The sequence below is a fragment of the Pagrus pagrus genome (genome assembly GCF_965226575.1).
Source record: "Pagrus pagrus genome assembly, chromosome: 1".
Classification (NCBI taxonomy): Eukaryota; Metazoa; Chordata; class Actinopteri; order Spariformes; family Sparidae; genus Pagrus; species Pagrus pagrus.
The window spans coordinates 11,220,040-11,247,801 of record NC_140185.1 but is presented as its reverse complement, the minus strand read 5'-3'; the positions used below and the strand labels follow the sequence as shown (position 1 = coordinate 11,247,801).

At 38.4% G+C, this 27,762-nt stretch overlaps 1 protein-coding gene across 1 annotated transcript in view; it reads right to left on the bottom strand.

The window, feature by feature from the left end:
- The window catches only part of map2k5 (mitogen-activated protein kinase kinase 5), a 61,963-nt gene that overhangs the window by 9,556 nt on the left and 24,645 nt on the right, over positions 1–27,762 (bottom strand). The window contains exons 13-21 of the mRNA XM_084366704.1: positions 27,260–27,308; positions 27,068–27,141; positions 24,889–24,939; positions 24,687–24,758; positions 22,060–22,089; positions 16,529–16,555; positions 16,155–16,187; positions 7,428–7,489; positions 6,260–6,305 (exon numbers count right to left, since the gene is read on the bottom strand). Of these exons, the coding sequence (XP_084222830.1) occupies positions 6,260–6,305; positions 7,428–7,489; positions 16,155–16,187; positions 16,529–16,555; positions 22,060–22,089; positions 24,687–24,758; positions 24,889–24,939; positions 27,068–27,141; positions 27,260–27,308 (444 nt within the window). The remainder of the gene's footprint in view (positions 1–6,259; positions 6,306–7,427; positions 7,490–16,154; positions 16,188–16,528; positions 16,556–22,059; positions 22,090–24,686; positions 24,759–24,888; positions 24,940–27,067; positions 27,142–27,259; positions 27,309–27,762) is intronic.

Genomic DNA, 27,762 nt, shown 5'->3' with positions numbered 1-27,762 from the left:
TACGTAAGCCTGCATGGACCACATGTAGGGATGTAAACACTAGGACACCTTCTGCTCAGACACTAAAAGTGCTTCCAAAGTTTGAGACACATGAACTCATGCAGAACATCACCCACGTGAAGCATTACCATAAAAACCTGTATCTGTCAATATGATGGCCTTTTCCACACAGGCATTTGCAGTAAAATACCACAACTTCATCTAAAATGTGAATCCAGCACATCACTTATTCTTAAAATGCATTTTTTAATGTCTTAATGTAATTTTATGCCCCTGTAAAGCACTTTTAGCCGCCTTGTGACAGACTGTGACTGAAAAATAAGGAGAGAATACTGAGTGTCTGCAGTATTCTGTGGATGATCGGTAAATATAAGGAGAATAGCTGTGTTCCAATACCCAAACTACCATACAATTAAGTATGCCAGAAAAGGATTTAGCATCAATACAGTGTCTCAAATACCAAGGTTTTTCTGGCTATTCTGACCCACAATCCTCTGCAAAACGGAAGATATTTCACGTGAGTGAGCAGCCAAGCAACCACGGACGATGCCAGCTGAGTAGCTGCATTTCACATTGTATACTTTTTCTTTGACTTTAAATTTTGTGCAACAGACTTTGATGGACATTTGCACAAGAGGGTAAAAGTTCAAGGTGTAATGCTATGATGAAGGAGTACAATATGTCCAAATTGTCTGCATACTGCATGCAACAGTATGAACGTTGTAAGGGCAACTGTAGTCCAAACTAAAACAAAGAAACAAATAATAAAACTTCAGTCAGTTAGTGAGGCACATTAGAATCTCTCTATTGGCTCGTTGAGCAGTTTGGTGAAAAACAAACTGACAAACAAAAACACAACAGTAAAAACAGAAAAACACAAATTCCTCTGCCTCTTGAAAACAATTGCTGAGACAAATTTATCATGAATGGTATTATTAAACAAAGGAGCTACCTTATAAACAATGTGGATGTTAAGGGTCAGTGGTTACAATGTTGACATGGTTTAGGACAAATAACGTGTGGTCTAACTAACAGAGTTTGTTGCGGTTCATGACAAACAGCCACGGTTCGTGATACTGGCGCTGTATAAAATCTGTATAATATCTGTTTTTGTGTGTTGAAACTGGATTTAGGGACAGTCAGAGACAGGAGGGGTCCCTTTGTGAAGAACCGAGGGGCTCATCTGGTGTCTCCAGGGTTGAAAGGGGGCCACGAAATTTGTGTTTCTGTGTATGTGTGCCTATGAATAGAAAAGCAGAATAGGACGGCTGCATTGACAAGGGTGCTAAAAGGCTGTGTGAAGGCTGCTGGCTGGGGAACGAGGGACAACGAGGGAGAGGGGGGAGGGAGAATTGAAATGTCCATCAAATCACAATCAAAGAAAATAAGGGTGCGGTGATCCCACACCCTTATTTTCTTTTGTTTTGATTTTTTTTTTACTCAAAGACAAGTGAACACTTACAAAAACAAGCACAGATAAACAAAATAATGTTAAATAATTTGTATTTCGCTCAGCAAATAAACAAAGTCAAACATCAATTAATCAATGTCATGGGTCACAACGCTGAATTTTCGTGTCTTTCTCAGCCTAAAGCTTAATAAATAAGCCAATAGGTGCTGCACACAGATCTGGCCTTGTATTAAAGAAGACGAGGGAGGAGAAACCTCAGACAGGACAGGTCATCACCAAGTACCTGCAGCTAACGTTCTGGGAGCAGGCCAATGGAAAGTCTCCTCAACTGACCCACGTCATGAGCTTATGATGACAGGATAGAGTGTCCCACAATGAAAGATGCAAGAGTATGAGGAGAGAGACACACACTTACTTTCCTCTCTGATGGCTCATCATGTGATGTGATTCTTTACAAATGAAGGCAGAAAAGAAGACAGATCTCCTGCTAATACAAGTGAAGTACTGAGCATGAGAGAGCTCAGACTGCAAGGTATTTCTTCCTGATAGTTAGCATCCAATGAAATAAACAGATTATGAGTCATGGTGTAAACCATCAGGGCTCAGATTAAGTAAAGGTTTCCATTGGTGTTGAGGCTTTTTGGTAAGGCATCAAATTACAAACAACTAATTAACTTGTTACATAAAGTATAGCACTATAAACAGCCAGGGTGAACACAGTCACTGGACATTTATAATTGCTAAAGTATATTTTGTAAATAAACTAAAATTTGAAAGCCCATTCAAACTGCCCAATTAACTTGTAGAAGCTAAAAAAGAGAACATTAATGGCTAAATATGTGCCAATCAGTCAAAAAAAAGAGAAAAATTCAACTATGGGAGGATTTTGGAAAATAGTGTTTTGTGTTCAATTTAAGTTTTTAGTGGTGGTTTGAACAAGAATTCAAAAACACAGAACAGATTTTGATTTCAGCAACCAACATAAATTAAGTAACTGCAATGGCTCTAGAGCGCATACCTCCGCCAAGGCGCAACAGTCCCCGTCTGTACTCACTCACAGATACCAGGCACCTACAAACATTACAGAGAAATTAATAAAAATGTTGAAAAAATGCCCTATCTCGCAAAGTTAAAGAAAATGAGAGAAAAATCCTGGATCCACCCCAAAGTTAATGGGGTTGGGCCTGTGACTCATTAAGTTTTTGACACCGTTGGAGAATAAAGAAGCCCTTTATGTCCAAGAGAACGATGTCATTCTTCATAGAGGCAAACAGCAAATGTATGTGCTTCTGCATCGATGTTTAATACCTCATTCTGTAGTGTAACAAATACTGACTGAATGGGGGGCTCAAGACTCGTTCATGCTTTGTCTACTCTCTTCATATTATTTCTGTTCTTCCTCTCCCTTTATTAATGTTGAGAACATAACATTAACTGTGCCCCGTTAGCTGGGTAAAATGAAAAAATGAACAAAAAAAAAAAACAGTTAAACTGAACAGAATATATTAAAAGTATGAGCAAAGTATGCAGTATAAGTAAGCATACTGTTTAAAGTCTGGGACAAACCCATCAGCAGTAGGCATGCAATCAAACAGGAGCCCTTTAAAGAAGGTCTAATAGGATAAAATCCGAGGGAAAATAACGTCAATAAAAGCTATACCAGTGATTAGAGAAACCACACGCTGAAACCTGATGAGCAAACTAAAGGTACGAGGTGACTATGAATGGTCATAAAACATCATTATTTGCTCAGTGTCTACATCCACCCACATTACCTTCCAGGAGACATGAGTTGCAAAGATAAAAACTGAGAGCAAATGGTGGCACTTTCTGCACAGCACAGGGAGAGGAGGGAAGGGGAGCTGTGGTGAGGTGCATTAACATACAGATAGAATAGGTAAAGAGTTTTAATGTACTCAAGAGGCTGGGGGTAGAGTGAGAGGCGGGGAGGAAAGAGGGAATGAAGAGGAGGAGGAGAGAAAGACAATCAGCGGGCTGGTGCCACAAAGGCAGGCATCCATGACCTTATATCTCAGTTCATCGTGGGCAGAGGAAGAAATGAAAAGCCTACAGGAAGACAAAAATAAAGGTAAGATAAGATGAGAGGGATGAAGGGAAAGAGGGAGTAGAAAAAAGAGAGAGAACACTGTGAAAATGTGGGGAAAAAAGCACATGGATCATAATAAATGTGAAGGAAGTGGAGCAGAGGAGGAATTTGGAGGACAGTGAGAAAAAGGTTGACAGGAACAGTGAAGAAAACGGCACCATGTGAGCTTCGATGACCTGAAGAATTTAAAAACCAGAGCGGAGGAAAAGCAGTGTGTGGTTAAAATAGGAAGCCACGTATAGTGATGAAAGTATAGTTAAGTTATGGTAACGCTACAGCTTTCCAACATTTAAGAAGAAAAATGGCAAGAAATCCAGAGTTTCCACGTCAACACTTCTACCTGGTGGGTGCTTCTAAAAAGAAAATCATCTTGTTTAAATAAAAAACAAATGTTCTTTCTTGTAGTCTAAGATGGGCTATGTTTGTTTACATGCACCACTAAAGAAAGACTCTGTCCCAGAGTCTAGACAACAACCCTGCTCAGCTGTTAGACATCATTCTTGCCGTTTTAACTTCCTTCTTTAAGTCCCAATTTCACCCACCCTCAACGGTCATGCCAAACTTTTTCAATCTTTATATTGATTGTTTTTGTTAGTATAGTAGGCTCTATAGTAGGAGTGGGTGAACCAACTATTTTAGATTGTGATCAATCTTGGAGGCGTCAACAATCTGTTGAAGCTAAACCTCACTGAAAGAAGTAGTGCGTGGCCTCTCTCTCACGAGAAACACTTCTGTCTGGAGGCAAGAATTCCCAATGAGTGTCTAGACAACATTTCCCTTTACTCCTCCTTTCTGGTGTGAGACTGAGAACATACAATCTGTTAGCAGCTCTGCATTTACACCCTCCAGCCCTTCGCCCCCTCAACACAAACCTCCGCCCCTCCTCTCTCTGTGGACCAAACTGTCGCTGTCCTTGGTCCTAACACAGAAACCAGAGCGTGTTGCAACTGTTAAAAGGCAGTTTGTGCAGACTGACAGGTGAAGCCTTGGTTGATAATGCTAGAACAGAGAAAATCATGAAGTCAACACTGGGATTGTGATTTGGCTTGTACACCAGACACACTTTAGTGAAGTCCTCACCTCACCTCATCTATCAAACTCAACTGGATCACCAACACAATGCACACAATCTATATCTATGTACTATGTTAAGCTGAGTAGAGATGGTACAACACTGCCATCTCTTTTTAGACTATGTTTTGCTTTTGTAAATACTTGTGTATATTCAACTCAAATTATAAAGCCAGAATAAATGACCATACATTTCTGCAAACCACAGATATGTTAAAACTTTGGAATTCTTTATGTTGCAACTTTATGTTTGTTTTGATTAAATTGTATATGTTATGTTGTGACAGCGTTGTGCTTATTATCTGGTTAGGTTTAGGCACAAAATCGATCTGGTTATAGGTTAGGAAAAGATTATGTTTTTCGCTTGCCTGGTTCTGTCAGACCAAACACGGCTGGAATATGTTCTGATGTCTCGTTAAACATATCAAGTGGTTTCGCTTTTACAAATGTTGAGACGCCATCACAGACAGTGATCTTTTACTTGGCAGCCGTATTACCCACCTGTCACGTCGCCACAATCCCTCCTGTCCTGTCATTAAGTCAGCTCACACACATCAAATGTGAATGTGATACAACACGTATTGTAGAAATGTTGATATGATACATATGACACATACAAATCTCAACGTATCCGTGGTTTGCAGGAATGTAAATACATTTTATTCTGGCAACTGGGCTGGTATGTTTTAAGTGGCACTTATCGATGGCATCTTTCACAGTGACCTAATGCTAATAAGAAAAAATTAAACTTCACACCTTCAGACATTCTTCACCCGAACCAACACCTGAAGATACCTAATTTACTTGGGGACCTGATAGAAACGTATGAATAATTTTCATCCATTGTGACTGTATTATATTTGGGTCAAGAGAGTAATGGAGCCTTTCTAATTAGAATTTTTTATATTTCAGTGAGGACATAAAAACTAAACCTGCTCAAAGGCTATTTAATGTAACCTTAATCAGTAGTAATAATGTTGTACAAGCTAAAAAACTGGAAATATGTCATTCTAAATGACAAAAGGGAAAGGTGATGTGTACTTTAGACTTATGAGTAACATAAAAACGTCATGGTCAGTCCCTGTCACTAATTTGCAGATGAGACATGAAAGCAAACTTTTAGGATTAATTATGTTCTGTACAGGTACATAAAAAAAAAAAAAAAGAAGTCTGTGGTGTTGGGCTCACTTTTATTATTCTATTACACGAACAAAGACACACACACAAACACACACAACTTAAAAATGATGAATTTTTATTCGGCTATAAAACTTAATTTTTGTAAACTATAATTATTTGACTCTTGTACAAACAGACCTGATTCATTAAGTTGCCTCCAATGCAATGAATTGAACGAATTATCGCTGAAGTAGGTTTCAATCCTACCCCAAGGTTTCTTGCTAACCTCTCTCTGACATCTTTCATTGATAGCAAAAAGTTCATTACTGTTCTTTCCAGACAGCAATGACAAATTCGATGGTCCTTGACCCAAAATACCTCAATCATTTCGAAAAATACAACTGCATGCTCCTAAACTACCAAGATAATACAATTATGTTAATTGAATTTTTATTGAATGCATGAATATGATCACCCTCTGAACACAGTTATTCAAAACTTATATTTTGTGGTCCTTGGAACTGTTTAATGGAAGGCTTGGTTTAACTTACCATGAGGTTATTGGGGGCAGGCCTCTCTTTGGGTTGTCGCCGCATACTGACAAAAAGAGACACAAACAGTTTATATCCAGAAACTATTCAAACTGTGTGTAAGGTAATTTTTTTGTTCCAATATTGGCATAATATTCATTTATAAATGAATATTCAAGAGGAGGCTTGAAACAAACCTTTTATGCCATGGAAAAGGAAAGAAAGGGCTCGATATACAATAAACACTATGACCTCACAACACAGCACGTTTATTTCAAATAAACTCATTTAATTAATATTTCTAATTTCAATTAATATTTCTTATTCCTCAGCACACTAAAGGTGAAGCAGTAAACAGATTGGGTCAATGTGTGTGTTTCTGTGAGTGTACTTAATATGTGTACGTACACAATCTGTCAAAACGACCTATATCGGGTCTTAAAGCAATTACAGCAGGAGCCTGTCTGCAGTTAGTCATGCAACTGGCTTACATATTACAATGAATGGCCCACAACCCTCTAAGAATAGCCTGAGAGAAGGTAGTGTTAGCCTTGCAACAAGGCAGGGCAGGGCACGGGTACCTCAGTGTGTCCTGAGAGAGAGGTGCCTCGTTTGAGTAAATAAAGCAGGCATGGGGGGTAAACAACAGCTGGTACATCCAGCTAGTGAGTGTCACACTCACACACTGCTCACATGTGGTTTGGGTGTGTATGGAGATGTCTGTGCAACTGTAAAGGTTAGAAGAGGCTAATGAATCAGAGGCAAACTCAGGGTAAACATTGTCTTTGTCCTGTTGCATTAGATAAATCAATCATTCCTCTTTTCATTCAACATCAGCAGCACTGAAAATCATAGCTAAAACCATCACAACCACAATGCATTAACACACAAGGGCAAATACACTTTAATCCCATTGTATACCTTTGATTCATCTACAATAATTTGGTTCATTAATGCTAAATGCTGCTTGTGGTCTGCGTAATTGTTCAGTCTGGCTCTGTGGGGCTCAGATGGTTGACTGTGCCAAACATATTAAGCTAATACAAACTAGATTCACTACAACTATTCAATAGCCAACACAGCATTCAACACAGACACAATTCCATTTAAAATCTGAAGGTGTTAAAATATTGTCTTTCTGGCATTTTTAGAAACAAATTGTATTAAACTGTAAGAGGATGTGACTCACCACTGAGTGATGAAGTGAACAAACTTCTCACTGAACTGGTCGACAGGAAGAACTGGAGGATCCTGTGACAAGAAATTAACAATTTAGACAACAAAGAGCATTTAAATCTGTGACGATCACAACTTGATGCACTGACTGAAGAATCCTGACACAACGTCCACATGACTTAAATGCGAAAATAGATTAAGGGTGGTTTATTTATTTAGAATAAGATTGGAGTTTGTCATAGTTTAGATTGAATTTCAAATTATCAAACCCCATATAAACTGAAAGGTCCACTTTGTAAGAAAGTTGAATCTTGAGTCTCATTCCCAACTCATTAAATACTGACACTTTGGGATGGCGACCGACCCAACCTACAATCCAAAAGCGTCAGTATTAAAAATCTACTTTCTTACAAAGTGGACCTTTAATCCTTCCTACAGTATGTTCTGCAATCTAACTAAACACTAGGTTAATTAGTTTAATGATTTAAACCAAAGTTTAAAATGAAATCATCACAAAATTTTAAAAAGAAACCACACATCTCAAATATTATGGCAAGTCTGACAAAAACTGCATTTTGACCAAGAAATTATCAAACCCATCTCGCATCATTGTTGTCATACGGTCTAAATAAGCCTTTGGTTTAAGTTATAAAACAGGATGGTTGCTAAATTGGTATTGCTATAAAAATTAAAATCATCATAAAAACTTTATGTTGAGTCGAGAAAGGTTCATATTAAACCTGATGATTGGATAAAAACTGGATTCAGGATTTTGGTGCAACAGAGGTCTAAGATAAAATGTTATGTAATCTAAGTTTACAGATTAATCCAGGTTAATTTTGGTCCGCTAGGGACAGAAAAACATAGTAATTATTTAACGGATACCCAGCTACCACCAAGTTGTTGTGGCTAATGTATTAGACACAGACTGCCATCCAGCAAACACAGAGCAACAATATGGCAAAGGGGAAAATGTTGCTGGTTTTGCCAAAACATTCCGAGAGGTTTCTACAAGCTTTTCTTTTTTTATTCAAAAAGACAAGGTCCCAAAGGTGCACTAGTTGAATAAGATGAAGTGCAACACTTAAATATCATTATATAACTGATCCAACATTTGCTCAAGGAGTAGATAACACTGAAGAGCCTGGATTCAGTAAGGTTCAGCGTTAAGTACCTTGTAAGAACACTTTAGAGTCTGACCTCAAGGCTACACGGTGTACTCTTTGTCCTCCGCATGCATGGCAGCACTGTGTGGTGATTGGCAGTCAACTTAATGCACAAAACCTGCTGGGTGACACAACGTTTCTCTTGTTGGGTCAACCAATCAACACATCCAGTGATTCAAAAGGTGAAAGTGCAAATGTAAGAGAAACTGCCGTATATTAAACCTGTCATCGTTTGGATTTCTACACCATGGATGTACAAAGCCCAGTGCTGAAACAGCTAAAAGAACATGGCAACCACGAAAAAGCTATTCAGAACAGTCATACAAGTCAGGATTTACTGGTAATTGTTAAAAGTGAATCTACTTTGACTAATTCCTATGATTAATGTGAGTCTTGCAGTCGGTGTGGTTTGCACAGTACATGACTAATCAGAACAGGGGGTCACACATTACAAGATTACACAAGGGAGATGTGACAAAGTGAAGTATTTCAACTTAAAGAAAAGTTTGACATTTTGGAAAATGCGCTAATTTAATTTCTTGCTGAAACAAATTTCCTTCTGTAAAATATAAAACAGAGATTTGTTGGTTTTACACTTCATTTTGTACAAAGGAAACAAAAGAGATAGAAGTTGTTAATTGGTGAACTTTAGAGACGCTGAATTTCCTTATCTTTGGACGGAGCCAGGTCAGCTGTTTACCCATGTGTCCAGTCTTTGTGCTAAACTACACCACTGTTCAAAAGTTTGGAAATGCCTGCCACAAAATCTTGATTTGTTACATTCAGATGACTGAGAGAACTACTCGATATTTTGTAATGGTCTTTAATGCAGTTAGGTTGTGGGAAGCACTCTCTACAAAGAGAATGTATCAATTAGCAAGGGCTTGCAAAAAAAGTAATGTTTCGTGCATTAAGAATAAAATGCTGTACAGTGGTTCAACCAGGCCGTTAATTGAAAGGGCAGGAAGAGACAAAGACACCTCTGAGCAACAGTTAAATGAGAACATACAAAACCACCAGTCATTGGTAAAAGAAATTGGAAGCTATGCATCAAATATAAACATGCTCCTGTTTCAGTGTCAGGTGTAATTAACAAGCGTGTTGCTTTAGCAAATCTATTCTTAAAACTTTAAAATACAATAAGAAAGTTGGTCAATAGCACTATTAGAATCAGAATTGGTATCACTTAAACATAATATGGATGACAAATCACAGTTTGAACATTTTCAATCTAACCACTCAGAAGACTGTTAAGCAGGAATAAGCGTAGTTGGAAAACAAATTCAAAATTTAAGAATATTTGGGGGAAAAAGGGTTCCAACAGTATCCTTCCATGTCATGCAACACTGTGGAAAATTTATGAAATGAACATTTTAGTCATATATTTTTGGGCCAAAACTATTTCAAATATCAATGATACATTTGGTGTTTCAATTATGTTGTTTAGATCTCTGTGACAATAGCAATTACTAAAGAAAAGAAGAAAAACATCACCATAACAGGTGATTCCAAACTCTTGAATGTTACTGTACGTTAGTCGGTGGTAGCTTCATATTCATTGTACAGACATGAAAGTGACATTGATTGACTCATTTAACTCGCAGCAACAAGGCGATTTCCCCAAAATGTTTAACCTTCCTTTTACTTTGAAGTGGATGTAGAAAATATAAAATTGGTGTTGACTCTACAACATCATAATTTATGTTGCCCCAGGACCATCACTGTATCTGACCAAAAGGCAACAAAATCCAGTTTTCAGTTTTTTTGAGGCAGTTTTGTTAGGTTTCACAACCAAACTACTTGGTTAGTGTTATGAAAAGATGGCTTGAGTTGAAACAGACCCTTTTACAATGTTAATCACATATTAGAAAGACTAACTTCTCCCATGTGTGTATTTTTCTTATTATCATTACTGTTCAAAAATATGAGGGGTGACAATGACCAAATGTGACTTAAACTCACATGAACAGTGCATCTCAGGACTAAGAATAAATCTGAAAACTGTTGCCAAAATTGACAATAGTACGGTGAATGTGTTTGTGTCTGTGTTTGTGTGTCAGGCTTTCTACATGATGTCAATGGAGTCTCTATGAACCGTGTCATGTAGAACACCTGGGCCACACTGACCCTCTATTACTGCCCCTCATCTCATTACTCCATCCGTTTCCATCACCTCACTGTGTTCCTTTCCCTACCTTTGGCTGTTGGCATGAAAAGCTCTTCATATTTATTCATATTTTTAACTTCAAAATCCTTGGAGAAAAAATCTTGACCACTGCACAGCAATAGCGATGTCAAATTCACACTTGCACTCTCATTCTCTGCCTTAGTGCCATTAAACTCCAGAGGGGAGCTAAATATGAAAGTGTGTGTGAAGAGGAACAGGATTTTTCTTTCTAGAAATGTTGCTTTTCTTTGAAATTCCTGTAATTTTTTCAAGAGAATAAAATATAGACAAAATTAATCGTAACAATTGGCAGGTTTCAATATGATAGAAAGGGTTAAAGTAAGACATTATTTCAAAAGGAAATATATATGTATATGTATCATTTTAGAGTATTTAAATATGTAGCAATTAGCAAATGTTAATATTTAAATACACAGGCTCATTCTCATTCACGCACCAGCATGTGCACCAGACAGGGATGTTTACCTCAGACACAGGAGGTAAATATCAAATATCAGAAAATATCAAAAGTAAGTTGACCATTAGATGAATAGTACAGCATTTGTAAGTTGTAAAAGATCCAATGATATTCAGAGAGGAACAAAAATACACAAACTACTCAGACGTGCACAAAACTCATAAAACCTGGGTCCACAACCAGGCGTTTATTCAAATGCAGGGAATTAAACCTCTTTACATCTGAAGCCCTGCTGTGCCATTAAAAACACCTCTGGGCAGTGTTCGCCATTCCTTAATGCTCTGATCGGCAGGCTCCCGCAAAGCATGATGCATGAACCCATTTAAATTAACAAAGGAATGGGTTCCCTTCTAATCTCACTGCACTTCACAGTGCTGCCGCCGCTTGGATGAGCAATATATCATAGCACATGCACATACACACACAGGCATGCACAAACAAATGCCCTTGAGCTCTGCACACCACAAGCCTGAGTGTACACCCCATTTAGAAGGAGAGTACCAAATAATTTGCAAGCACTGTAGTATAGTGTACACACACACACACACACACACACACACACACACACACACACACACACACACACACACACACACACACACACACACACAAACACACACAAACACACACACACACACACACACACACACACACACACACACACACACAAAAACAGGATCAATTGGACCCACAGTTTGTGTAAAGTGTTGACAACACAACTAATTTATATGTTGTGTAGGCTAAATCTGATACAAAATCTCTCTCTGCACTTTCCCCACATATTTGCATGCACACGCGCCTTTTTTGCAGACAAACACAAACACACACATTTATGCATGTATTCATGTCTCCAGCTGAGAGGAACACCGCTGCAGCTTTGATGTGGCAGCAGGCGACAGCACAAAAGACAAGCAGCCTGATGAAAGTGGCTGGTCTGCGTGAATTATTCCTCTGGTTGTCAACGCACTCCACTAAGAGACAGAACACACACTACGAGGGTACAAGGGTACGAGTAAATATACATGTCATTGCCATGAAGCAATTATTAGGGAAAATTAGATCAGTAATTACAGGCTTGAAAATAAAGTGGGAGTTCTTTATTAGTAGAGCCACTTGCTATTCAACAAATAGAGGAGAGAGAGGCACATTAATGAGGGTGGACAGTGGACAGATGGTAGAAACAACTACAGAGAACTTCTCAAGACCTAAGCTGAATAATGTATGTTCCTTTGGCATGTACTTACTGTATAGCATCTAACTAAAGACGAATAAATCATTTCTTATGGTATAATTGCATACACTTAAATGTAATATAGGTAATTTAAAGAAATTACAGGTGCACCTCTCTGTGGCCTTACTTGAATTGCTGATATTTGTACAAACAAGCCCTAAAATGATTGTAGGGTGTGTCTTGTCATATAGTATAGCCTCATATTGCATGGCCATTATACAGGCGCAGAGGTATGGTGTCCTTTGGTTTCTCCAAATGCTCATCCAAATGAACGAAAACTGATGCAAAAATGTTCCCCTCCTCATTATGTTGTCCAGGTTTTGTTGTTTGCGTGGTGGGGTGGCCTTGCATAAAAGCATTTTCTACATAGTCTTCCATTGAATATTTCTTTTGTTATGCCCAATAACTCCCATAACTTTGTCTTCTGTGACTCCATCTCAGAATTCAATTATAGTTTTAACTCCAACAACTTTCTTTTAAAGAAAAGGGACCTTACGGAAACTGTGGACAGCTTGTTCTGTGGATTATCCTGACAAAATGGGACACAGTTTCTAGAATGAGATATTGCTTCTGAATTTTTTTATTCAAGTTTTAACAAATTTCCATCTGCTTCCATTTTGTTTGGATTCTGAATGAATACGCAGGACTAGTAGGGGTGTCATTATTCTCCAAATCCAGAATTCGATTTGATTTACAATTTTTTAACGTCACGATTGGATTTGATTTTTGATTGAAATATATAGATTTTTTCAGTACAGACAGCTATGCAATTGTAAGACTATCACATCTGGATCAAAGATCAACAGCTCATTGGTTTTATGAGCTGAAAACAAATTCTTTAACAGACTACTGAGTAGCCACCTTTGTGTTGAGATTCACTGGGGTGAAAAATACAATCTTTGAGTATATTTAACTGTAAACCTTAAATTAATGATCATATTTATATTTATTTGGTCTTTATTTTGAACCTCATGTGACTCAAACATTCATTTCAGCCTTTCTCAGCCAAGTCTCACTGTGTGTGTGTGATAGAAGTTGAAGGAAAAAAATAGAGGCAGACTGTCACACTCTAGCCCCCGCCATACACACACCTCCAGCTACAATAATATTAATGATCTACTCACAGGAGCCTATTACTCATTCAGCCATTACAGCAACTTTCAAATCCCCAGTGAACAAACCGCACACAATATCAAAACATCACAACTAAAGAAAATAAAAAGTATTTGGATTACTTCTACTGTATGAACGAATGGGCAATACTTACTAAATGTCAGTGAGTCAGATATAATTTATCACACCTGCCATGATGAGGAAGTCAGGTGTGACTAGCTCAATTAAAAATACCATAGCATTAAATTAACTACTCTGTGGGATCAGTGGGAGTCTATGTATATAGGTTTTTTTTTTTATAAAGAAAACAAATAAGAAACTCATTGGGCCCCATAATGCTTCTAAATTGAGTTAAAATATAATAATACACTTTATCCATACAAATGTTTCAAATTTCAAATTAAAGGTTACTCTCAAGTCTAACAAGGTTTGACATTTGTAGATGGGAGGTAAGCAATTTGGTAAAATTGGGATAGACTTTGTTTTCATTTAGCTTGTGAAAGTTTTTGGATGATGATGATGAAAGTTGCCTTCTTCGCTGGATTTTAATGGGTGATACATTTCTTGTCATCTGCATAACAATGGTATTGAGTTTTGTATCTGTGTCTATACAAAGGACAATAGAGGGCCAAGGGTGGATCCATGGGGAACACCACAAGCATCACTGACCACTACCGAAAAGTTCTGTTTGCTGAAATCAAGATGAATTAAAATCAAAGTAATAGCAACAAGTAAAAGATCCTTTGTTAAATTCATAAAAAGGTATTGTGATTATTTATAAAGGAAATCAACTTTGAGAGAATAATCCTAACCTCTAAAACATCTGATAAAAATGGTAATTAGTGATAAGTCTAAAATTTGTAAAAATCCAGATGGTCAAGGCGAAGTTTCTTGAGAGGTGGGTGCACTACTGTGTAAAAAAAAGTAGTAAAAAAAAGTAGGGGAGAACACAGCAAGTGCACAGAGAGCACTTTACAATGGATAAAAGAGCTCTGTTATAAACGTTCAAAAATCTAGCAGGCAAAACATTTTAAGGATGAGGACTTCAGCTTGGTAATTGTATCCTTTAAATTGCCTTGCGAGCAAGGTAGAGGGATCACAGTGAATGAGGTCCTGAACTGGCAACGATCTAGGAACCCTAAGACGGAGCACTTCACTACGAGTTCTCCTGTACATTGAAGTGTGTGTACTCTTGTACAGTACTCAACCATTACATTCTCTCTGAGCAACTTCGTCTTTCCAAAGAGTGCTTATCCGCTTGCCTCTTCTTCTGAAGTACTGCATTAGCTGGGACAGTAAGGCTCACTAGGGAGGACAGAGAATGTCCTCTCGCCTCAAGGGGAGGAACAGGAAAAGGCACAGGAAAAATAGTTTGACAGATGCCTCCATCTAGCTGACTAATGAACAGTTCAGCTCGGGTCAATCCATTACAACCAAAAGCATTTAATTATTAATTACGGACAATCTATAGGCAGTTAAGGACAAGTGACATTGTATGCTTAATGTGCGATAGCAGTTGAGGGGGTTTCGGGGGGGTTGGGTTAGCCTAAAGAGGTGTTGTGGTATTTCTTCTATATAGTAGGTCAGCAAAGAACTGACAGAGAAGAAAAGAGAGAAGGAAGAAAAGATTGTGATTGCTGCTTTAAATAAAAATGTAGGTAATGTGACCTTAAACATTCATGTACACAGACACAGTTTAGTGGGATCAAAAATCAAACTCTTCAGGTTAGACTCACCACTGCACTAGCACTGTGATGTAGCCTAGCTTTTAGAGTTGCATAAATGACAAACTGTGTGTGTGTTAGGAAAAACAGAGGTACCATATCAGCATTTCAGTATCAGATGTTACCTAAATAAACTCATGAAGAGGTTGATTAACAGCCAAGATATCACTTAAAGCTAATTTAATTACAGTCTCTGTAATATTCCTCCTCTGTTTATTTTTCATAATGACATTTGTCCAAGATTCCCAGTGTTAAAATCAATTACAAATTCAAAGGAAGAGACAGACACCTGTCTTTTGAGTTGACAGATATGTTGGTTTAAATAACATCTTATGAAATCATGCATGTTAGATTTTTCATGTTTCTGTTGCGGTTTTGTTTGTCTCTTTTTTAAAGACTTTTTTGTTTCATGCGGTCTTGACTGTTGATTTTATACACATGAACATTTATATGTTCAGGAAAAAAAATAAAATCATTGTGAACCTCAATGTGTTATTATCAGTTGCTTTAGTTGTGTGTTTGTGTGAGCATTATGTCTTTTAAAGTAGAACCAAAAAACACATGCCGTCATGAAATAGTCCTGATAAAACATATTTTTGTCTGCTTTGGTATTTGTCTCTGTTGTATACAGAATTCAGAGCAGTGCAGTGTGTGTGTGTGTGTCACTCATGACAGGTCCAACCTCTACAGTAATGTGCGTGTGCATATGTGTATTGCCTGAGGCAGTTGCATAGGGTGAAGGGTTGAGTGAATGGGGAGCAAAGCCGCCTGAGTGGTTTGCTTCATTAGGAAACAAAATATAAGCTTTCCGGGCCATTAGGACTGACTTTAGATGCAAAAGCACATAAGACGACGACTCACCTCATCAACGATGCATTGCAGTAACTGGAGAGGCTGGAAGAGGAGAGACACAGGGAGATGAAAAAAAAACATGTAAGCCTACATGGAATTTCTTGGCAATAAGGAAAATCAATAGTGTGATAAAAAAAGAAAGAATCTACTTAGATTAATCAAATGCAGCGAGCTCATGCAAAGCCATCCTTCAGCTCCTGAATGTTTCTATTACTCCATAATGGCACCTAATGTAATACCAGCAGTTTAAGCATGATCTAATATTTCATTGCAAAAATGCAATTTGGGTGTTCTTTCAAATGAGAGAGCCAACCAAGAGTAACAGACTATAGTGTGGGAGACCTCTATTTCCTTTCCTCCTATTCTATTGCAATAAAACTTACCATTAAAGATCCTTGGTTTTTCTGAATCTGTAGGGCAAGACAGAGAAGAAGGCACGAGGCAATATGTAATTAGCGTGTCATAATCAAGATGATGCACTTGGACACATTATGATCACTAGGAGAAAATTATTGCTTTCCTGTTGGCAATTTGTGAGTATGCGTTAACACCATTTACATAATGAAAACACACAAATGTTAATGGCCCTGCTCTCATTTGTGGAGAATGGGGGTAGAAGATCCACTAATGCTAATTTTCAGAGTAGTACTTTATTCCTGCCCTCCAGGTTATCTAGATGTGCTGGGATGCAGGATAACTGTTACAAACAGTATGAGCGAGCTTTGTGATGAGCATGCTCAATGTGTCACAGGTGCAACACTGACAATAAACAGACATCGACCAAAATAGTACGATGACAACAAGGCTACAGGTGCCAGTTTTATGAATAGGCAAAAACAGGAAAAGGTGATTTGAGAGCAGATCTTCGAAGCGGCTGAAAAAAAAATCCCCCCCTATACTGTAACTACTGTGGGCTTGGGAATCATAGGAAACAAAACAGAAAAAGACATCAGAGATATTCAATACTTGTTTGATTTACTAAGTGTACTTTCTACAGTCAGAGTCCTTAAGAAATAGGAGCTAGAATAGGAACGTTTAAATTGGAAGATCTAGACATGGCCTCTGAGACAAAGTCTTTAAATGACAGCGAAACAACAGAAAGCACTTAGTTTTCCTATTTAAACCCCCAGGACTGAATTCATCAGTACAATCCGTTTAAATCTCTAAAAACCCAACTTTATAACTTCATCATATAGACTAAATGATATAAAGCCTGAAACCTGGGCTCAGCTAAATGTCTAATAATGTCTGGTAAATAAATTGCTCATTTCTCCAGGTCTTTTGACAGTGCATTAGAGCACTTATTGATTCACTCAATTAAATACAGGTTTTCACACTCTGCAAATACCAAGAGACTCCTAAACTGCCTCTATATCCAGTTTTGCTTGATTCAGACACATTAAAGGCAACTATGGAAAACTAATTTGTTCAGAAATAATTACTAGGACAAAATTGCGTGCTGCTCCAGGGGTTGAAATTGGATAGTGGGAGACTAACTTATTCAAGCATAATTGAGCACTTTTTCTTCTTGTACTAGGTAACTTGACCACATATCAAAAGGTTTAATAATCCCTTCCTATCTTTCCCACTTAACGGAGTCTCTCATCTCTGTGGGCTGATTATCTGGATAGACCTATCATTATCTGAATGTTTGTCCTAAGGGTAAACAAAATTGTTTCAATATGAAATTTATATCTAAAAAAATGTTTCTTCAATATTTTTACTGATACCTGACCTATGAAGAACAAACTAATTGATTTTTGATAAGCAAAGGTGCAGAAGGTGAGAATGGACCCATGTTTGTGTGGAGTAGGATTGTGTATGAGAGCTTATATAACTGTTTGTTTATCACTAAGTGATGACTGTAGTTTAGTAGAATATCAGCTTCTTGTTCCGACTGAGTTGAAGGGCCCTGATATGAGGCACTCAAGTGGCTTTGTGGCGATTTGCAAGCCATCAAGCTCATCAAACTCAATTCGTTATTTGAAAATATCTCAGTGTGAAAACAGTTCCAAATTCCACTTTTAGATGTCGAATGATTTCTGCTCCTTTTAAGAGAAACTCAATAAGCACTTCAAGATTGCATGGCTGTCTTCCTCCTCAAGGGTTTCAAAAATTTCAAAGAAGGTTTCAAAGAAGTTTCTTCAAGGATGAGGAATTAGAGCTTTACAAGCATGTTTTGGTGTGGGCACGTGGGCAGTCCCACTCTGGAAAGGAAAAATGGTCTTTTTCTTACTGCTTTTCTTTAGGGTTAGACTGACAACAACCAGAGATGTGCTACCAAAAAATTGTTAATCATCACAGCTGCAGCTTTTCTCTGATCTCAACCAAACTGACAACCATCCGCTCTTTGCCAAAAGCTTCGATACTGCCCAACTAAAATCCACTGAGAAGTAAATTTAGATTTCTAACCTCTGTATGATTGGTGATAAATATCAAGAAACAAATATGGCATCTTACAAATCATTGAAGTCTTTTAAACCCTTTTAGATCACATCCCAGATCATATTGTGCAACTATTCAATGCCCAAACCCTCCAAAAAAATATTCTTATATCAAAATCATTTATCAGCTGCACAGAGAGCAAATTGGTTATGCTAACATTGTGCGTTATTCAAAAATGTTTAATTTTAAGCCTACAAAAAAGAAGCCTCATACACTGAAATAAAATCTTTACAAATTTCTCTATGGAAGACATATCGCCACAAAGAGTTTGAGGGCATAAGGTAGTGAAAAATTCCAGCAAACGTCGTTTACAACACACATACAGTACAAAATACTGCAAAATCATTTCCTTTCCATCTTATTTGAACAACAAAAAAAAAAACAAAGTAACAAAGGGAAAGCGTTTATGCGGTGTTTGATTGATGCAGTGATGTGTAATGGAAGCTCCTGAAATATACACACAGAAAACTGACATGATATTTCAACCAGAAATTAATTCAAATTTGAGAAAATGTGACAAAATAAAGAGAAACAACAAAAACCAGCACAGAGCAAACAAAAACACAACAAATCAATCAGTAGCAATAGTGCTGGCGGCTGTATACACATCACATCAGGTCTAGTGTCTTCAAAGACTTTCAGAGCGAGCCGTGCAAAAACTCCATTAACTCCTGACAAAGGACGCAAATGAATCCCGACATGTGGTGAAGTGGAATTAAAGAGACCATCTCTAATCATGACAAACATGAGGTGATGACTCCACTGTGCGTGTGTACGCACACACACACACACACACACACACACACACACACACACACGCACACAATGAATGAAGGAGAGATAATGCATCAACTCAACATCCACAAATTAAAGCAATTGGCAAGCACACTTATAAAGACTGAACAAAAGACTCCAAACAATGCTAAAATTTGGCTTTTCAAAAGTGCCTCAAAGCCAAATTCAACTTTAACAACTTATCCTGGATGTTCCACTAGTCTGCAGAGTAAACTCTGATGGCACGGATTCTCTTCCAATCTCTCTCTCCTGCTCTCTCTCATCTTATCCAACTTTTCCCTCAGTCTGTACTAAAATGTTCTCTGTGAAGTGTAGCAGGGGGTTTTGCACAGACAGCTGTGCCAGCGTCTGCAAAAATGACAGCTTAGGCCCGAGGACTTTGGCTGGCTGCGCCTCACGAGCTGGATCCGAACGCTCTCGCCACACCACTCTGCTACAGCCTGCAGGTGAACTGTCTGCAGTACCATATGGAGTTAGGGGAAAATTAACGCTGAGATTATGAAGGCCGCGTGACAGTGGAGAGCCTGAACTATAAACTGAGATGTTTCTAATATTTTGTCTATCCCATTTGTATCAATGACGGTAGATAAAATTTGTAAAAATAGACTGACAATTAACATGATAATGGAAACATTAAATGAAGGAAGGAACACTCTAAAATCAGATGTGCCCAAGGCTGAAGTCATACTCATTCCACACACTGTGTGACATTTACACCTTAAAAACACCTGTAATCCTTTTAACAAGGGTTTGCATATTTTCATCATGGATGGAGAATTAAGATCATCACAGAAAATAAGTGAATCACTACATCACAACCGTAGTCTGTCTCACAGATGGCTGTTCACCGTAGAAATATATGACTAGATGCCAAATTAATTCTGGTAAGAACACATTTGGGTTTCTAACAGCACAAAGTAGATCACATTAATGCAACATCTCCAAACTGAGGTAACTGACACTAACATCCACAACACTGCATAGATTCCCAAGTTTTCAGGTTTCAGGTTTATATGGAACATTAAAAGCTTGGTTATTCATCTCTCAGTACACATGATCATATCAGTATCCAGGTCTTTGATCATCTGCCTGTAGCTGTCACTATCTCAGTCACTCTGTTTTGTACCAAGAAAGAACATTCAGAAACCTGGTTTCTTCAGGACTACTGCTTGTAGCACATCCAGAGTTCTCACAAACAGGATATGGTCTAATAAGGTGACTGAAACCAGGATATGATGCTTACTCCAAAAACTGGATCATAACCAGGATACTAGTGCACATGTAATCGCACTCAATGCTTAGTAAATTGGTTCGATCTTTTCCAGGAAGGATTGTTGCCATACAGGAAGCAGTCACTCTGGCAATCAAAGGCAGAAAGCGCAGTGGTTACATCACACTCTGCTTCTTTACTCAACCGCAATGAAGTTTCATTAAACTGATGGAGCAGTCCAACTTTTTTTCTTGTTTATCAAACTGTACACAAAATGAGAGGTTGTAGCAAGTGTCCATGGCTGAGAAAAGAATAATAAAAATAACTTTTCTATCTTCATAATATGGATTTTCAAAGGATAAGTTTCACAGTTCAAAAGAGCAACTGTTCGTTAGAGAAGGTCTGCTCCCTCACATTTCGTGTAGGCGGGTGGCCAGGAGGTAACCTGAGGTAACCAGATTTAGATTGCTCAGCTAGGGATTAGTGAGATAAACCCATCTTAAAGGGCTAATTAAGACTTGATGGGATTGGGAAGTCACTTCTGTGGTCGGCAATTACATTTGAGCAGGATTTTAACTTAGTGTAATGAGGGGAAAAAAATGAACCCAAACAGTAGAGTTATACAATTAAAGTCAACACTGAGCTTCTAATCTAGAAAGTAACAGACAGAAAATCATATTTTGAGGTCAACGGACGTATTGGTCTCATTCAGGGCCTTGTATTATGATTAGTGCCTCATGTAACAGACAGAGCATAATTAAAAAAAATCATTTGATCAAATTTGAGGTTTGGAATTGTTACAAAATCTCTTCATTTAAAATATTTACTGGAGAGAATCCTTAAATGTATACAAGGAGTTAGAGTAACTGGTCGGGAAATGGTTTCAATTTCATACTGATGCCTCTATATGACCTACATAAGCAAATGAGACAATCAGCAAAAAGCCATTGACACTGGCTGTATCTGTACAATTATCAAGTTAGAGTTGATGCCTGTCAGATAAGTAAAAACGAATTGAAACTTTTTTTTATGGCTTCGTGCTGAGAATGAATTGAGGGCTCTCACAGCCAAAGTAAAGAAGCTGTTCTGTAGTCTGGTGGTTCAGCACCAAAACTAAAATGATTTGTTTCACCATCGACATCTTTTGACCACGGGGCAGCCAGAATCAACAAAAAAATGGAAGTTCCTTGTAGTACCTTTAAAAGGTATACAAAAAATTTAAAACAATCTTCAATCAAAAAAAATGACTTATTTAAAAATCAGTTTAAAAATGACTTTTTTAATTTTTTTTGTAGAAAATCTGATTTGACAATGCAAACACTTGTCCAAACACTACAAGTGAGGACATCTTGAAAGAGGAATCATTACAGCCATAATTAGTTTACACAAATCAGCTCTTAATAAAATGAAATAAAAACAACAATTGGTCTCAAACACAAATTAAAAAACAGGGAAAAGTCTCACCTGTGGATAGGGGAACATGCCGAGCGCCAACTGTGTAAAGAAGAAAGTAATTATCAATGTGACAGGATATTCTAAAGACTTTTCTTTAGAGATTTGAAACAATCTAAAAATATTCGACAAGATTGAGTGAGTACTGAGTCTATGACAATATCTACACACAGAAATCAAACAGCACATACAGTTTACATACACCTGTAAAGAAAATGTATATCATGGCAGTCTACAGTTCCAATGATTTCTACAGCTCTCATTTTTCTGTGATGGAACGAGTGGAACACAAACTACTTTGTCACAAAAAATATTCATGAAGCTTGCTTCAAATCTGAATTTATTCTGGGTCTTCTGAAAGTGTGACCAAATCTGCTGGCTCAAAAATATACATACAGTATATTTAATATTTGGTTAAATGTCCCTCGGCCATTTTGACCTCAATTAAGTGTTTTGGATAGCGATCCACAAGCTTCTGGTAGTCCTCTGGCTGAATTTTTAACCACTCCTCCTGACAGAACTGGTGAATTTCAACTAAATTTGTTGGCTTCCTGGCATGGACGTGTTTCTTCAGCACAATCCACATGTTCTCGATGGGGTTCAAGTCAGGACTTGGGAAGACCATTCCAAAACCTCAGTTGTAGCCTGATTTAACCATTACTTTACCACTTTTGATGTGTGTTTGGGATCATTGTCCTGTTGGAACACCCAACTGCACCCAAGACCCAATCTTCTGGCTGATGATTTTAGGTTTTCCTGAAGAATTTGGAGACAATCCTCCTTCTTCATTATTCCATTTATTTTCTTTAGAGCACCAGATCTGTCCATCCTGACCAATTTTCTCACAGCAGCAGGTGATAGTTTGCATTTTCTTCCTGGTCGTGGCAGTGACACAACTGTGCCATGAACTTCATACTCACAAAAGCTGTTTGCACAGTTGATCTTGGGACCTGTAACTGCTTTGAAATGGCTCAAGCTGACTTTCCTGACTTTTTCAAATCGATAATGTCTAAGTCTAGTGGGTGTAACAATCAAGACCTAAATGGGCCCAAAAAAGTCATCAGCTGTTATCAATCATAATCACTCAGAGGAAGTTAAAAAGGCCATGCTACAAGGAAAATTTGATTCACACAACTTTTGGTCACATTTTCAGAAGACCTATAATGAATGTAGATTTGAAGCAAACTTCACGAATGTTTTTTGCGACAAAGTAGTAAGTGCTCCACTCGTTTACACACATTTTGTGTATGTGTATGTAAACTTTTGACCGCGACTGTAAATCCATCAATAATTCAATTCAATCAACTTTATATTTTAGGTTCTGCCAAATATTTTACCCACCTCCTAACAGATAATGTGTAAGTGTGTGTACAGTATATATCCTTGACGTTATATAATGCAGTCCATGATAACAACACATGAACTGATGGGACCTCAGAGTTAAGCAAACACAAAGTACATGTTTCACAAAGGTTGAAGTTCTTGCATGGCTGGATTGAACTAAATTGGACTACACGGGCACTCATGATAACGTATCCATGTCTTGTATATATGTACATCTGTATTAATGTATATATTAAAATATATTAATCTTTTCATTGTCAGTGTCTTAATGGCATGGAATTCAAGTGTAGACACAGAGAAAAGGCTGCTAAAGCTACTGAAGCGTGCAGAACTTGAGACTTTCTGTCTTTGAGGTAAGCTTAGTGGCCTCCTGCTGATAACACTTCCTCATCAAACAACATCAGCTATTAGTTAATAACCCCCCCTCGATTACCACCTGCTGAGAACAAAATGGGGGGATAAAGAGAAGGAGGAAAGGATTGTAGGACGGTTGTATGTAATGCGTGTGTGTGTATGTGTGTTATTTTTTGGCCGGGGGGTTGGGTGACAGCTCTCCCTGACATTTGGCAATTCACTTGGGGTGGGCATTTTTCATCTTGGTCAAGGGCAGCTTATTGGCAACATTACATTATTAAAACGTCAAAATGCTCAGGGTCTTTTCTTGAACATAAATAGACCAACTAGTAGGCTAAAGATCAATCCAAATTGAGTGCGACATCAAGCCATTTAATTTAGCTTAATGCACACAGCCACAGCCAGAGATAGAGAGAACAGGGCCAGGGGGTCTGCTGCTATAAAACTCCATCTTTATCACACAAAGATCATGTCAATAATTTTGACATGGCCAAGTCATCCATTATTGTTATAATTGTGATGATATCAAACATTATTGACAAACAAAGGCGAGGCAGGAGCCCAAATCATTTGTTATACTGCAGAGGGAGAGCTGTAGACAGAAACAGATGAATAATCAATAACGTCAGTGGGAGGACAAGAGACCAGGGAAGTGTAATACTGAAATTAAAATGTTATTTGAAAACGCAGGGTGTCAGTCCAAGAGTCGATTAACCCTATTGGGAAAGATGAACAGAGATACTGATGCATACTTGCTTGGGTACATTTGCATCTTATGCAGTTCAGTCAATAAGTAACGATGATTTGAAGTGTTTGATATTGTGTAATTACTGAATTTATTTGTTTTAAATGAATGGACCACTTCCTCTCCATAAATCTCCCACACTTCTCTCTGTGTACAAATGCCCTGTATAGCATGAGCCACTTAAACATCGTCATACCTCCATGAAAGAGATTCCCACACTCCAGACATCTGCGTGGATACCATACTGTTCTCCTGATATCCTTTCTGGCTGAGGAGCAAAAAGCAACAACAAAAACTTTAAGCACAAAGTTAGAAGTTTGTTTTCTGTGCTAAATCATATCTTCACTTGTGAAACTTCAATGGATTGACATGAGACTGAACATAAAATAATCACTCACCGCCATGTATGCGTTAGTCCCCACATACGTTTTGGCAATAGAGTTCACCAACTGCAATAAATCATAAGTGGAAAAGCAAATAATTATGCTGCATATCAATACAAATAAACTTTTCAACTGACTGTAATTCTCTTGGACGATGCAGTGTGACGTATTTCCATTTTACAAACTGCACATCATCTCCAACCTTAGTGATCACGGTGCTTTTTCATCCTTAAGTTAGTAGCTTCACTTTCCAGTTAACGCTGTACATATGTATTAACCATCTGTTTTTGTATTGAGTGTTTTTGATCATTTTGATGATCACCTCAGTGTCCTGGATAACCGTTAGCTTAATTAACTAGTCACTGAGAGCAGCACCAATGTTGGCTTGATTTTCAGAGCTTAGCTTACGGTTGCTATGTTTTTTTTACACTGCTACAGGTGCCTGGAAGAGCGGCTAAAATTAAAGTGACTCATAGAGTTGGGTTGATGGAGGACAAACGACTATGGAGCCCTGTACCATTGTAACATTGTGATTGAAAAGACTCCCCACCAGAGAGTACAATAAAGCAGTGTCTGTTGTTGGCGATGGAAGACAGCTGGGGGAGATCAGTGGGTCAGAACCACAGTCAAAACCCCCCATCCCAAGTAATGATGTCATCATCCATCACTGTGTTTGACTGTGGACATTGTCATATGCCAGTTAGGTAGACATCGCCCAACCCCAGTGACTTGTGCAACTGTCTTGCAAAACTGAGCAGTCAAGTTCAAACCTCACTGCTCATAAACTAAACGATGCTTTTCCTCACTCTAGCAGCCAGCCGGGCTAGCTGACAGGCCAACCCTGATAGTGAGATGACAAGCAAAATTATAAAAAACATTTTAAAACTCCATTTACAAAAATAAATAATTACTAATACTGTTAACATGTACAAAGCTAACTGTGAAAAGTGAAGTAACGAACCTAAGGATGAAAAACAACTGTAATCACAAAGGTAATGTCACTGTAGAGTTGAACGGACTTGCGGTTTATAAAACAGAAGAAAAAAATACACCTTAGCCTGTATAAATAACTTTTAGGAGTCATTACTTCACTGTCCTATTTCAGGGAATAAAAAAAGACAGGAGCTGGACCGAATTTACATTATCTAAATCTATTGACACGTCAGGTTGATATTTTGGGCTGCTCTCAACCGCGCACAGGGGAACAGGAGTAAGACAAGGAGACATTAGTGAGTGAGTGTGTGTGTGTGTGTGTGTGTGTGTGTGTGAGTGTGTGTGTGTGTGTGTGTGTGTGAGTGAGTGCGCGTGTGTGTGTGTGTGTGTGTGTGTGGATACAATGGCACATGCCATCAATGACAGGACTGTGATAATGAGTGTCTGTTCCCTTATGGCTGCTTTTTTTTTTTTTTTTTGGAGCATGCCCCACAGTGAGAGGGGGAGGGAGAGCGTACGTGTGACAGAGAAATAAACAGAAAAATAGAGTAAAAAAAGCAAAGGACAAATCAATGCTGTTACACATATAGGGAGTAAAATTCACCTTGGAGCTTCCAAGGAAGTGGAGGTTAAAAATGAATAACAATTTGCCACAGCAGGAATGTATGTGTATGTGTGTGTGTGTGTGTGTGTGTGTGTGTGTGTGTGTGTGTGTGTGCGTGCGTGCGTGCGTGCGTGTGTGTGTGTGCGCGTGTGTGTGCGCATGTGTGTGTGTGTTGAAAAGGGAGACAGAGTCCTCAGGGTTGATGTTTGGGGAAACGTTGAAGGTCTGTCCCTGATGATTACATTACAAACAGACAGCCACACACACACGCGCGCGCACAGACACGCACACAAACACACACATGCGCACACAATGACGAGGCTATTGTCTGCCACCCACGCTTTCCCCACATCTACTGAATACATATCAATGAGGCTTTGCTGTTGTGTGTGTGGGTCATAATTATAACAAGTGATTTTTTGGAGGCTGCAGAACAATGGAGGTGGGGGGGAAGTTAATGTGAGAGGAAGACCCTTGGGACCACGCCGATGTTTTGAGTTGAAAATGAATGCAGTGATTGACAGGTTGACCATATGCACGTAGACGCACACACACAGATTGCACCGGCCTGTGGTGATGCAGCTATAGACAATTGTTTTTCTTCCTCTCTCTCTTCCATCCTCTCTCTGTCATGCTCACACAAACAAATCAGTGTACCTGCGTGCTGACACCAAAGTCACAGAGCTTGACTTGTCCCCGGGTGTTCACCAGCATATTGGAAGGCTTGACATCTGCGGAGACAAACTGCTTGATAAAACTGCAACATCAGCACTCTGCAGTTCGTCTTTATAAACTCTTGCTTTTTTTTTTTTTTTTAAAAACACAGAGCCCGTGCTCAACCTTACTCACCTCTGTGAAGTATCTTCAGGCTCCATAGATATGTCAGGCCTTTGACTACCTAGAGATACAGATGAGAGCGAAAACAATAATTCCGACATCATTCAAGGTTCATACAGCACATATGGCTGAATAATTAATTACTTAATTAATGTCAAGTTTAACTATACAAACTGAACTCATGCGTAGAGAAATAATGACAATAACCCTGTTTACACCTCACAACCTGGCTGTCATAGCACACATCACTGAGGCGGTTAGTAAGCTTCCAAGGGCCCCAGACTAAGGGCCGGCAAAGGCTTGCTAGTGCCAAGAGTGCTGGTCATTGCAACAACTAGGGCCACAGAAGCTCACCAAAGGCCAGACAAATTCATTCAGACAAAAACAGGCTGTTTCCTTTCATTGTGCGTGTGAGTACAGCAGTCCTGCTGTGAAAAGTTGAAACAGAATTGACTTTTGGGAGAACGTAAACCAAAGTCATGCTGCGGTGGCCAATCACATGAGCTGGCCATCAG